This window comes from Akebia trifoliata, chromosome 4 (genome assembly GCF_017979445.1).
Source record: "Akebia trifoliata isolate Shusen 1 chromosome 4, ASM1797944v1, whole genome shotgun sequence".
Taxonomy (NCBI): Eukaryota; Viridiplantae; Streptophyta; class Magnoliopsida; order Ranunculales; family Lardizabalaceae; genus Akebia; species Akebia trifoliata.
Genome location: NC_141378.1, coordinates 1082881 through 1096073, shown reverse-complemented (window position 1 = coordinate 1096073; position 13193 = coordinate 1082881). Strand labels below are relative to the sequence as shown.

At 36.9% G+C, this 13193-nt stretch overlaps 1 protein-coding gene across 1 annotated transcript; it reads left to right on the top strand.

Moving 5' to 3' along the window:
* Positions 1-3047: 3047 nt before the first annotated feature.
* Positions 3048-11345, top strand: LOC147402759 (somatic embryogenesis receptor kinase 2). Its single transcript, XM_086438098.1, has 11 exons — positions 3048-3519; positions 4213-4345; positions 4485-4556; positions 5917-6060; positions 7180-7251; positions 7360-7431; positions 7520-7632; positions 8456-8590; positions 8670-9011; positions 9178-9572; positions 10467-11345. Exons 1-11 carry the CDS (start codon positions 3435-3437, stop codon positions 10779-10781), a joined length of 1878 nt encoding a protein of 625 aa, XP_086294224.1. The 5' UTR covers positions 3048-3434; the 3' UTR covers positions 10782-11345.
* Positions 11346-13193: the final 1848 nt, after the last annotated feature.

The following is a 13193-nucleotide window of genomic DNA, read 5'->3' as shown; positions in this document are numbered from 1 at the left end:
TCTTTTCTATCCTCTCTTTTTATAACACCTCTCGAATTTTATTGTATTTTTCTTTTTATCCCCTTAGATTTAAAGAGGACGATCGTGTGATAGGCACTAAACATAATTATATAATAAAACATAATAGTGGATTTAGAATCTCATCCCACCCCCTACTTGCTTTATCCCTTACGTAACGAGGGATAATTTTTAACTTCTAACCTCTTTTCTTCTTTTTCAAGAATGTCTTTTAATTTTATTGTCTTTTTTCTTTCATTTAAAAAAAATAAATAAGAATACCCCTCTAGTTTTATTATCTTTCTTGTATTATATTACTTTCTCAAATATATTCATACTAATTTATTGTCTTTCTTATTCTACCCATTATCCAATATTTGTCTCACATCTCTTACCCCCCTAAGAGAATTAGTAGGCAAAGGTGGGCTTTTAACTTAGCATTGAGTTATTGGTCTCATAAAAAAAAATAGTTTTGCGGATATAACAAGAAAAAGCATTTTCTAGAAATTTTTTTTAAAAATTATTTTCCAAAATTTTGATCCATTGATTTGTAAAAATTGAATAATCTGATTTAAATGAACCGAAACTGATCATATAAATCCAATCCCATCCAATTGAGCCGGCCATTGGTTTGATCAAAGATAAATTCTATTACGATAATATTAATGAATATAATCACGATCGAAGAATAGGGGAGTTTTTGCCAGACCAATCGCTATCTGTGGTAGTAGGAGACATAGGAGAGAATAATTTTAATGAATAATCATGAAGAATAAGTGAGTTTTTATCAGACCAATCGCTCTCTGTGGCGGTAGGAGACATGGGAGAGAATGCAATTGTTCCGAATTTGACCAATTCAGATGCACTATGAAGAGACAAAGCCTAAATATGTGCACGTGTCAGCCTTGTAACTAATGGAGCATCTTCTTCACGCGTGTGAGGCCCACCTAACATAGAATGTCTGGAGATTGTGACCTTCAGTGGACATCCCGGTATTTTACCGGTTACAGACAGTCTCGTTTCGCTGTTTGTTGTAGTGACCGTCATAAAGTAGGACTATCGGGCCCATATTGATGTAATGTTTCCGATATCTTAAATATCGGGCACACGTAACTTCTGAATGATGTACTTGACCTGATGATCCAACTGTAGCAGGATTATATCCACCATCCACATCAAATTGAATCAAGGATCCAACTCGACTGGATAGATCAACATATATGGTGCATCAAGGAAAATTTTTTTTAAAGGTCCACTGGGTTTAAGGCATACCCAGAAGAAAAAGGATACTACAAACATTTTGAAATAAAACAGAGACAAGATTGTTAGAAAGTAACTCACAATCTAACTCACTACAACCTATACTAACTTTGGTCGGAAGCAAGCAAGTCGACAACTCTATTAACCTCTTTAAAGATGTGAAAGCCTGTTGATGCAAATCCACTCAAATTATCAATTTCTTTTATTATTGATTTTATGTTTTATGATCATATTCTAAAAATCAAATCAATAATTTTTTTGATAAAGTAGGGAAGTCTAAAATGGGGAAATGCATTCTTTAACCTTACGAATCATTTATTTATATGATAATTATTAATTCAATAGGGTAGAATCCTCACTTTGAATAATTTGATCTGTCGGGGGTGGATTACCCTAAATTTTTGTTATCTTTGTTCGAGGGATGGGGAGTCTGTCAATCACATTCTTATTCATTGTTCTTTCTCTCGTATTATTTGGATGTTCTTCTTATCTCATTTCTAGGTGGATTGAGTTCTTCATTTATCTTTTTTTACACTTTTAAAGGGTTGGAATTTCAACATCTTCTCTTCTAGAAAGAGGCATCTTTGGGGTATCCTTCCTTTCGTCATTGCTTGAAGTCTCTGGAGAGAGCGTAACAATAAGGTGTTCCATAATAAGGAGAGCTCGTCTCACACAGTGATTTTAAAGATTTTGAGGTTTCTTTTCTTTTAGTTAAAGATGAGTAAAGACTTTGAGGGAGTGTGCTTTTAAGATTTTGTATTTAATTGGAAAACCGTTTGTGACTCATCAATTACAATAAAAAATGGAATACTCTAGTTTTAGGAAGTCTTGAGAGTTGGCAAGTTGCCAATTGGTGTGACTTGAAGTTTTCAAATGCCCAATGTTATATAACTCGTTTACCAATGAGTGATTTTCAAACACACCCGTACTCTTTCCTTACATTATCATATATTCAATTACATAGTGAAAATTGCTTTCCTTACTAATTTAATAAGATTTTAGCCCTTACTAAAGATTTTGAGCTCAAATGGATTACCAAGTTGGTAATCCAATACCACAACCCTCTAGATTTTTTGAAAAAAATTAAGAACTAAAAAGAAAATAATTTATTTTTTTGATCTTGATCCAAAGTTTTGAAAATTGATGACTACTAAATTTCCATGAAACTCATAAATTTTAAAAGAAACTCACAAATTTCGAAATTCATAGAATTTAATCATCTAACAACCTTATGACTTCAAATTATTTTTCAGATGCAACAAGGTGAGCTCAATGACCTTAGTAACAGGGGCGGAGCTAGTAAGGAAACATTGGGGGCAATTGCCCCCACTCAACTTTTTTGGGTATTTAAGATACCCTTAAATTTATGCTTAAATTTGAGATATCCCTACATTTTGAACTACTGACATGTTCCGTTTGACCTAGTTGCCCCCACTCCCTCATCTTCCTCTAATTTTTGTCCCCTCCAATTAACTATAAGTTTGCCCCCACTAAAAGAAAATCCTGGCTCTACCTCTGTTTAGTAAGAGCTGAAATCTTAATAAGGCTAGTTGGACTATTACACTCAGTCATTTTATTAGAATGTGGAGAAAGGAAATGGCTCCAACATATCGTATCGTTTCCGGTTCGATTTTATCGAATCGGACATTCTTTTTCCAATTTATCGGAATTTTAATGAAGTGTTGACCCATGGCCCATCGGATGTGGCAGTTGTGCGAGTGGATGGCAACTACGTCTATCCACGCACGTGTGTGTGAGAGTGAGAGATAAAGAAAGAGGATTTGTCTAGGCTCGGGCAGTAGGCACGGGCAACGGGCAGCCCACACTGGACTACTGAAACACTGCATGCACGCCTGCCTCGCCGCACTTGAGATTTCACCAGAAAGGCAACAAAGTGAAAAATCAGAGAGAAAAGAGAGAAAGAAAAGCTGAGAAAAAAAGTTGCAGAGAAGTAAAAAAAAATTATGGATAATCTTCTGCAACTCCTCCAATTTTTGTACTATTTTTTTTCTTGATGAGATGGGCTCGCGCTTCTGATTCGATCGACCTTTTTTTTTCGTAAAAAATGGTTGACATTTCGCCGAGATTGTCTGCAGTTTTCAGAAATTAGGGTTTTATAATGTGTTCTTGATTGTTCTAGTGGAATTGTTGTGGATCTGAGACAAGTATTGAGTGTCATGGAGCGAGATACCACTACTTTGGTTCTTCTCTGGATGATCCTGGTGTTTCATCCATTAACTGCTATCCTTGCTAACATGGAAGGTTTGTTCTGATCTCTCTTTTATTTTACGTTCGGGAAGGTTTATTAGATCTTTATTTGTGATTATTTTGTGGTGTTGATTCGAAGAAGTTAATGGGATTTGCATCTGATTTCATGATTGCTGATGCCATACTGATCTGTATTGATGATGTAAATCAAAATGTGCTTAATTGGGTGGATTTGTTAGATTGTTTCTGACCTTTTTTGTTAAGCTTTTCTAATTTTCCAATAAATCCAGCCAAAATTAAAAGTTTGGAAAGTCAAAGAACTGGATTTGCTGCAAACTTTTAGGGTTTCAATAGTTGAACTAGCGTTATGGGTAAGTGAAGCTTAATTGTCCGTGGTAGTTTGTTAGTGACTTAATGGATGTTTTTTTTTTGTCCATTAAGTGCAAATTTCAATGGGGGATGGAATGACTGTTTATGTAATTTTATCTCCAGAATTTTATATTAAATTTTCTTAAAGTTTCAAGAAACCCATGTCAATGCCCCTCCTGTTTCGTTTCTTATAAATCCGAATTCTTCATTCTGATAGTTTTGTGCCCAAATAACATTGGCAAATTAGATCACAAGTAATGTTTTTGGAAACTGTTTACTGATGTGCCTGGAACTACTTTCTCTTCGGAAATTAATGAGCTGATGTTTACTGTTTTCTTGAACCTACAACTGACGATAGCTACATGCCTATGTAAACAGGTGATGCTTTGCATAGCCTGCGGACCAATTTAATCGATCCTAATAACGTGCTACAGAGTTGGGATCCTACCCTTGTCAACCCGTGCACATGGTTTCATGTTACATGTAACACTGATAATAGTGTTATAAGAGTGTAAGCAATTTTCCTTTTGAATAAGCTTTGTGATGTTACGTGCTAAGGTTGCAACTCACCATTGGGTGGATACCATTGCTTTCCAATTGTGATTGGCTAGCTTATATCATGGTATTTATCTTTTGTTATCTTGTTTCAGTGATCTTGGAAATGCTGCTTTATCTGGTCAACTTGTTCCACAACTTGGTCAGCTTAGAAATTTACAGTACTTGTAAGCCCTTTTCTGCAATTGAATTTGTTTGATTTGTTGTCTGTCTTTGTACAATTGTGATTGTTATCATGCACATGCTTTAGCCAAAATCCAGCTCTTCTAATGATTGCGTGAAGTCGCACACATTGAGTCCCAAATTATGCGTGTGTTTTATGTATATAATATCCAAATAAGTCAGCTTCTGTTTATAAAAGTATAAATGATCACAACAATGTAAGTGTTAATTTTTTTTATCCTTCCAATCAGAAGCACGGGATCACATTAAGATGTTCACGTAATGTTCTTTGACGTCCCAGAAGCAATATGATTTCATTTTTCTTTATTATTGGTGACCATGTGACATGATTTACTTTGGTACAATAGCCACTCCTTTAGTTCATTGTAACGGGTGGTTCACTCCTGTAGACCCATAGCTCAGTTGGTTTAACACATTGCAAAATAACTTTGAGGTCGGGGGTTCAAGTTCAGCTTACTAGTAAAAAAAAAAAATTTCTTCTAGGCACACGTTTCTTTACAATCCAGTCATTAGATTTTATGCAGCTTAGCTTGTTAAGACATGTACTATAGTCGAACTGAAGAACCATGCTATGATTATTGAGATCATGTATGTGGTCCGTGGACGATCAACTTGCAGTTGATTGTCTCATTCATCAATGTCATTATTGAAGCCCAATCCCAAAGATTTGGGGTGGGCTAAATGAATCATCTTCCTCCAGTCAATTCTGCCCAAAGTCACCTCTTTTATTGTTGAAATTGTGTTCATATCCGCTTTCATAATCTCAATCCACATTCAGTGATGTGTGGTAAAAATTTCTTGTTCCATGAGGTCATAGCTGCTTTTGGTCACTAATACCTTGGTGTGAGCAACATTAACCCCTAACCTGCTGTTGTGTAATAACGTTGTTATAGCCACTACTGATTACCTCATGTTGTGAACGTGTCAGACTGAGTTAATTGGTTCCAGATTCAGTATGTATATGCACTTGCATATGCCAAATTCCTGACCTTGATGTCGGCACCTTATGTTGTATTGCTCATATGATAGCACATTATTTCCTTTCATGTTAAAAAATTTGTCTTCTCAAAATAAATGTCTATGTTGTTTTGCATTATAGATGTTTATTCGAAGGGAAAAATTGTATGTCATGTTCTTTTGTCTATAATTACTTCATACATGTGAAAAGCAAAAAAAAAAAAAAAACACTTTTTCATGTAACTTGTATGTTTAAAAAATAATGTTGTATACATTTTTGGATATCGATGCCTCTCTTATGCTTTTTTGAGATGTTTATGTGATACTGTGCTAATCCTTTCAGATTACAAATGATCAAATTCACTTTTTTATTTTATTTTATGACAGGGAACTCTATAGTAATGACATCAGTGGACCAATTCCTAGTGACCTTGGTAACCTGACAAACTTAGTGAGCTTGGATCTTTACTTAAACAATTTCAGTGGCCCCATTCCTGACACATTGGGCAAGTTAACAAAGCTGCGTTTCCTGTATGATTACTTATCTTCCCCTCACTTTATAGGTTGCTTTTGCTTGTTTTTGACTCCTTTAGCTGACGTTAGTTGTTCCATTTTTTGGAGCTATGGTACTTGAGAAGGGATCTCATCTTTCTCATTCCAATTTATTATTCTTCATTTTACAAGCAAAATTAGAAAATCAACTTGCTTGCTTGGGATTCTTTTTTATGGACTTTGAAAAACCAACTTGTAATGTAATTCATCATTGAATTTGCAATTGTTTACCCATGTCAACTTTTCTATAAATTTATTTGTATTTTAATTGGAAAAAATGAAAAAAAGGACTAAACCTACATGTAGTTTATTATTCTTTTTCATTGATTTGGGAAATTTTCACATGAATTTAAGCTTGCAAATGCTTTCATGTGACCAGTAATTTTTATTTTCAAAATTTATGTTTGCCTTTTCTGGTATTTGCATTACCAGCCTTCTATTTTGGAAAATGTTATGAATATAGAGATGCATTGTATTAAGGTGAATACAGTTTATTTCATATACCTTAATGCATTGCATCTCTATACTCTCATAGAATTGAAGTTTATTGGCATATCTGGATATATGTTGGTATATACCAAAGTGTAGGGCTGAATATTGTAAACGCTGCATTTTAGTTATCTGTTCTGTCTGGCTTTGTTGAAAAGGAAGTTGTCCAGTCAAATTTGTCATTTCAGCCAAAATTTAAAATCACACTCTTCATTGGCACTTCCAAGATATCAGGGGAATTCTTTTTATGATCAGAAGTAGCTAAAACTGATTTTAACTGTTAATAACTTAGTATCCAGTTTAGTATCCAATGTAGACTTTTATTATGGTTCCTCACCTGGTGTGCATGGTCATCTATTCATGTGTAGGTAGTGTTCATTGAGAATGACCTCGTGTGCATGCGTGTGTGATGTTGAACAATCAAACCATGGAAGACCATCCTCACAAATAGTGATGAAATTCCTTGCATCTCGACATAAGGACCTTTCAATTAAATTTCTAGGTCAACGTTTTTTTAGTTAGGAATGTTGGTTAGAATAGCTATATATTTTTATCACCTTCTCAAAATTTGGAACTTAACATTGTCTTGCAATGTCCGTGGAAGGATAGGCGACTCAACAACAACAGCTTGACGGGTAACATTCCTATGTCCTTGACCAATGCTACTGCACTGCAAGTTTTGTAAGTGTCAAGTTCATCTCCTTTTTTATGTAATTCAGACATTTTTCCCTCTTCAAATTTTCTTTCTTGTTGGGGTTTGTTTCCTTGAATTTGCAATGTGGGATGCAGGGATCTATCCAACAACCGTCTATCAGGAGCTGTTCCAGACAATGGTTCCTTTTTGCTGTTCACTCCCATCAGGTCAGTTGCTGATAGTTAAGTGCATGGTAAGGTTCTTGGTTTGCTCTGACTATGCATTTTATATTGACTATTATCTCCTAATTTGCAGTTTTGCTAATAACTTGGATCTCTGTGGCCCCGTAGCTGGAAAACCTTGCCCAGGATCTCCTCCATTTTCTCCACCGCCTCCATTCGTTCCACAACCGCCAGTTTCATCTCCAGGTAACTTATTTTATATTCATTCTGGCAATGTATCTTAGTTGAAACTGATGTGTTTTTTTTTTGTTGATAAGTATAAAATTAGATTAAAAAATTCAGAAATATGAAAAGAGAAGGCCGAGATAGCCCCTCGGAAAGGAAAGCGAGAAGAAACATTAGTTGAAACTGATGTTTTTCATAATGGTCTTGTCTTTTAGTGTGGTTCATTCCTGATCCATTTGGACCAAACCTTGTAACGTCTATAGCTAGTCTATTTTTTTCCTTCCTACCTGTTTTCTCCTCTTGGACCAAAGAAACCTCCATAAGTTAACGTTATATTTGGAAGTATTAATAGGAAGGTTTGCTTGCTTCAGTACATAAGCCTGCGTGACTTGTTTCTAATAGTTATAAAAGGATCTATTACAGGAAAATATAAAGATCCAAAGAGATACATACGACTCAAGGATATTGAGAACGAGAAGACCTTCCTAAAAACAGAGTCCAAGAGAATTACCATAGTTTTCAACTCATTTTAATCCATGTGACAAGGGCAATTGTATTTTTGATTTTGTGCGTGTGTGTGAGCTCTGTGCTATGCATTGTTTTTCCATGACCAGTACTTTACTATTTTGGTACATCTCATTGGATTCCCACTATTGAAATTGATGGCATTATTAGTATTTTGGGAATAAACTTTTGCAGCTAAAGCTTTTAAAACTGTTGTCTTGGTTGTAATCAGACTGAGGCAGCTTCCTGTTTGAATTTATCCCTGGATTATGACTTGTGCATTTCAATGATTCAGGATCTGTAGAAAGGTATTAAATTTTATGTTATATGTAAAATTCAGGAAATAGTGCTTCTAGCACTGGAGCTATTGCTGGAGGAGTGGCTGCTGGTGCTGCCTTACTGTTTGCTGCCCCTGCAATTGTGTTTGCATGGTGGCGGCGACGGAAACCGCAAGAACATTTCTTTGATGTACCTGGTTAGTGATTAGTAGAAATTGGAGTTAATTTTGCATTTATGGTGTAGATGTATTATAACTTGTTACACCTCTTCTGCAGCTGAAGAGGATCCAGAAGTTCATCTGGGCCAGCTCAAAAGGTTCTCTCTGCGAGAACTACAAGTTGCAACAGATAGTTTTAAAAACAAAAACATTCTGGGTAGAGGTGGGTTTGGTAAGGTGTACAAGGGACGCCTAGCAGATGGTTCACTAGTTGCAGTAAAACGACTGAAAGAAGAGCGTACACCGGGTGGAGAGTTACAGTTTCAGACAGAAGTAGAGATGATCAGCATGGCTGTGCATCGGAACCTTCTACGTTTACGTGGCTTTTGCATGACTCCAACTGAACGTCTGCTTGTATACCCCTACATGGCTAATGGCAGTGTTGCATCTTGTTTAAGAGGTGCTACTCGCTGGTCTTTCTACCTTTTTTTCCCCTTTCTTTTTTAAATGATTTTGCCGTTTTCCTTTGCTTGGGTCTGCTATTTCATGTGGGATGTTACCTTGCATCGCACTGTGCTTGTTCTCATTAATAGTTTAATAATTTATAAATTCACGTGTTCTTGTAGAACGTCCACCTTTGGAACCCCCTCTTGATTGGCCAACCCGTAAGAGAATTGCTTTGGGATCCGCAAGAGGGCTTTCTTATTTGCACGATCATTGTGACCCAAAGATTATCCACCGTGACGTAAAGGCTGCAAATATTTTGTTGGATGAAGAGTTCGAGGCAGTTGTTGGGGACTTCGGGTTGGCTAAACTAATGGACTACAAGGATACCCATGTAACCACTGCTGTACGAGGCACAATTGGGCATATAGCTCCTGAATACCTCTCCACAGGAAAGTCTTCAGAAAAGACTGATGTCTTTGGATATGGTATCATGCTTCTAGAGCTTATCACTGGACAAAGAGCATTTGATCTTGCTCGGCTTGCAAATGATGATGATGTTATGTTACTTGACTGGGTATGCAATAACTTCTTTTCCATTTATTGGTTTGTGTTCCTTACGTGTATATTATTTATATTAATGTAGCTTTCTTTATTAGTTCTTTGAATTCATCTACAGAATTCTAATTTCATATAATTACATTGGACTATTTGAGGCTAGGATTGGCAGTTATTACTCACACATAGCGTAACAGGTTTTAGGTTTCCAGGATCAGAACTAATTTAGATTTGTAACATGTATGTTTTATTAGCTTTCATGTCCAACTGTCCTATCTGCCAATTTTGAAGCTTGATAGGAAAAGGACATTCTAGACCCCAGGGAAGGAAAGACGGCCATTTTTTACCGGCACAAGGCATTTTGTGAACTCTTAGGTATTGTGCTTTAATTTGCAGACAGACCACTTTGGGAAATATTACGAAGGTGATTAAATCTAGTCCTTTGCTTGGATGGATGTTAGACACCCCGTAAAGGTGTGGTCCTGCCTTCAACCCGTTCTTTTCGTCCAGCACGTCCAATGGACAAGCTTGAACATCAATGCTTCCTTCGGCTATTGCGTGGGGGATATGCAACGAGAGAAATAACAGGGTGTTCAATAGCAAGATTAGTAGTTTTCATGCTTGTTTCTTGGAGATCTTGGGCCTTCTATACCTTTGGTCAAAGCAGCACACTGAGTTCATTGGGACTACCTTCGATGACTTTGTTTTCCGATGGAATTCGTTATGTAATCACTAATGCTGTTATTTTGCTTTTTATCTTCTTCTCGTTATTATTTGTGAGGCCTTCTCGGCCTCCTTGTACTTTTCCCTCTCTTCAATATATTATACTTTTCAAAAAAAAAAAAAAAGGTAGGTGAATAATTATAAAAATAACCATTCACCACTTGACCAATCCACACACCTATTTTTTCAGGTAAAAGAACTTCTGAAAGAGAAGAAGTTAGACATGCTGGTGGACCCGGATCTAGAAAGCAACTACACTGAGGCTGAAGTGGAGCAGCTGATTCAGGTTGCACTGCTCTGCTCACAGAGTTCTCCAATGGATCGACCCAAGATGTCAGAGGTTGTGAGAATGCTGGAAGGTGACGGCTTGGCAGAGAAGTGGGATGAATGGCAGAAGGTGGAGGTGGTTCGCCAGGAGATTGAACTTGTCCCTCCTCGGAACTCTGAATGGATCGTCGACTCCACCGACAACCTCCATGCTTTTGAATTGTCTGGACCGAGATGATGAAACACTGCTAAATAGGGTTGAAGTAAAGGAAATTATTTATACCCTTTTTCTATATAATTTTTCTCACCCCAAGCTGTGTCTTATGTAAACTCATCATCCTATAGCCAAAAGTGCAACTCTTCACATCTGTGCATACAAATCGGTTGTGCTGCCAATTTGATTTTGTATCATCGTCTACAGCCATTCCTTGGTGATGGTGTAATGTTGAAAAAGCTTATGCCATGTTGGTGCTGGAGGGAACATTCATCTCTAGTGCAAGGGTTTTGTAAGATGATATATAATTGCAGTCTTCACAAACAACACAATCAAGAGCTTCATCTCTTCTTTCTTCATCATTTTAATATATAGGTTTTGAGAGAGCTTCAAGATTGTAAAAAGTGCAAGTTCTGAGCAGGAGTTTGTTAGGCCTTGAAAAGTATTTTCGTGTGGATTGATTTGTAATCCAATTCTTTTTGTGTAAAGAGGGATGTTTGATAGATACTAATTGAGTTTGATCTAGGATTGATGGAGTTTGTTAAATTCTTAATCGAAGTGTTTTCAAGGAATGTTGGATTTATTTTACTTATGTTTCCCATGCATCTTGTATCTACCTTAAAAACGATGCATCTTATATCCATCCAGAATTCAGAAACCACTTCCAATGTATAATGTGTTTCTGAAAATCGTCAATGGAAGCCTTGCCTACTCGCTAGGGCTTTCAAGGATTTTGGTTTTGATAGGGACTCGATCCGATCAGATCAGTTTTGGATCAATCATCTTCTGATCCGACCTACGTCATAATGTGATCATAGTAAGAAATAGAGAAGAGGATTAAAGTTGAAGATCACCATCAAATTGAAAGAAATGAGAACAGAAACGACAGGAGACTACTTGCGCCCACAAATACCAAAGGATTTCATCTGGGAAACAAACTTTATTGGTACAATCCGTACAGTTACATCTATTGAATCCACTCACCATTTTTAAGATGGATTTTGTTGATGTGTGCCCTAAGGGCACACGTTAAAGCTACCTTAACGAGTATCCCGATTTACTTCTTATCCTTGTTCTCGTTGCCTAAGTCGGTAGAAGTTAAGATTGAAAGACTCATGAGAAGGTTTCTATGGAATGATAATAATGGTGGTAGAAAGTATCATTTGGTGAAATGGAAGATGGTTTGCACTCCAAAAAAGAATGGAGGCTTGGGGATTAGAGGGATAAGGATAACAAACAAAGTTCTTTTGGGCAAGTGGCTTTGGAGATTCGGAGAAGAAAGAGACAATTTGTGGAGGAGAGTGATTCAGGCTAAGTATGGAGAGAAGAGATATGGTTGGTTTAGTGATGAGCCTAGAGGCACTTATGGGTGTAGTGTGTGGAGAGGTATTCAGAAGGGTGTCGATAAGTTTGAGAGGGAGATTAGATTCAAAGTTAGGTTGGGGGACAAGGTTAGATTTTGGGAGGATATTTGGTGCGGAACTTCATCCCTGTCTACCCAATTTCCATCCTTGTACGCTTGCTCTTTGAAGAGAAATAATTCGGTAAGGCAATGTCTGATTCGAAATGGGAACACAAATTCTTGGGATCTGGGTTTTAGGAGGAACTTCAATGATTGGGAATTGATGGAGGTTACATCTCTTCTAGATCTCCTTGATCAAATCCAATTAAGAGAGAATGAGCAGGACAGAAGGGAATGGATCAAGGCTAAGGATAAGAAGTTCTCGGTAAAGTCTTTCTATGATTGCTTGTTGCCGTCGAGTGAGGTTTCTTTTTCCCCGTCTATCATTTGGACCACTCTTGTTCCTTCTAAGATCTCTTTCTTTTTATGGCTTGCTTCTTTGGGTAGAATCCTCACCTTGGATAACTTGATTTGTCGGGGGTGGATTATCCCAAATTTTTGTTATCTTTGTTCGAAGGATGGGGAGTCTGTTAATCATATTCTTATGCATTGTTCTTTCTCTCGTGGTATTTGACTGTTTTTCTTATCTCGGTTCCAAATAGATTGGGTGTTTCCTCTATCTTTCTTTGAGCTTTTAATGGGATGGAGTTTTAATATCTTCTCTTCTAAAAAGAGGTATCTCTGGGCTATCCTTCCGTCCGCCATTGCTTGGAGTCTTTGGAGAGAACGCAACAACAGGATTTTTCATAACAAGGAGAGCTCATCTAACCAAGTGATGTTAGAGATTTTGGGACTTCTTTTCCTATGGTCGAAGATGAGTAAGGCTTTTGAGGGAGTATGCTTTCAAGATTTTGTGTTTAATTGGGCTAACATTTGTGACTTGTAGCCTCTTGCCGATTGTTTATTTTCGCTCTTTTTTGTCTCTTTCTTTTGTCGCTTTTTGTGTCTATTTGTTTGGGGGCTACCTCAGCCTCCTCTTCTCCTTTTCATTATTAATATCATTTACACTTATCAAAAAAAAAAAGGGCACACGT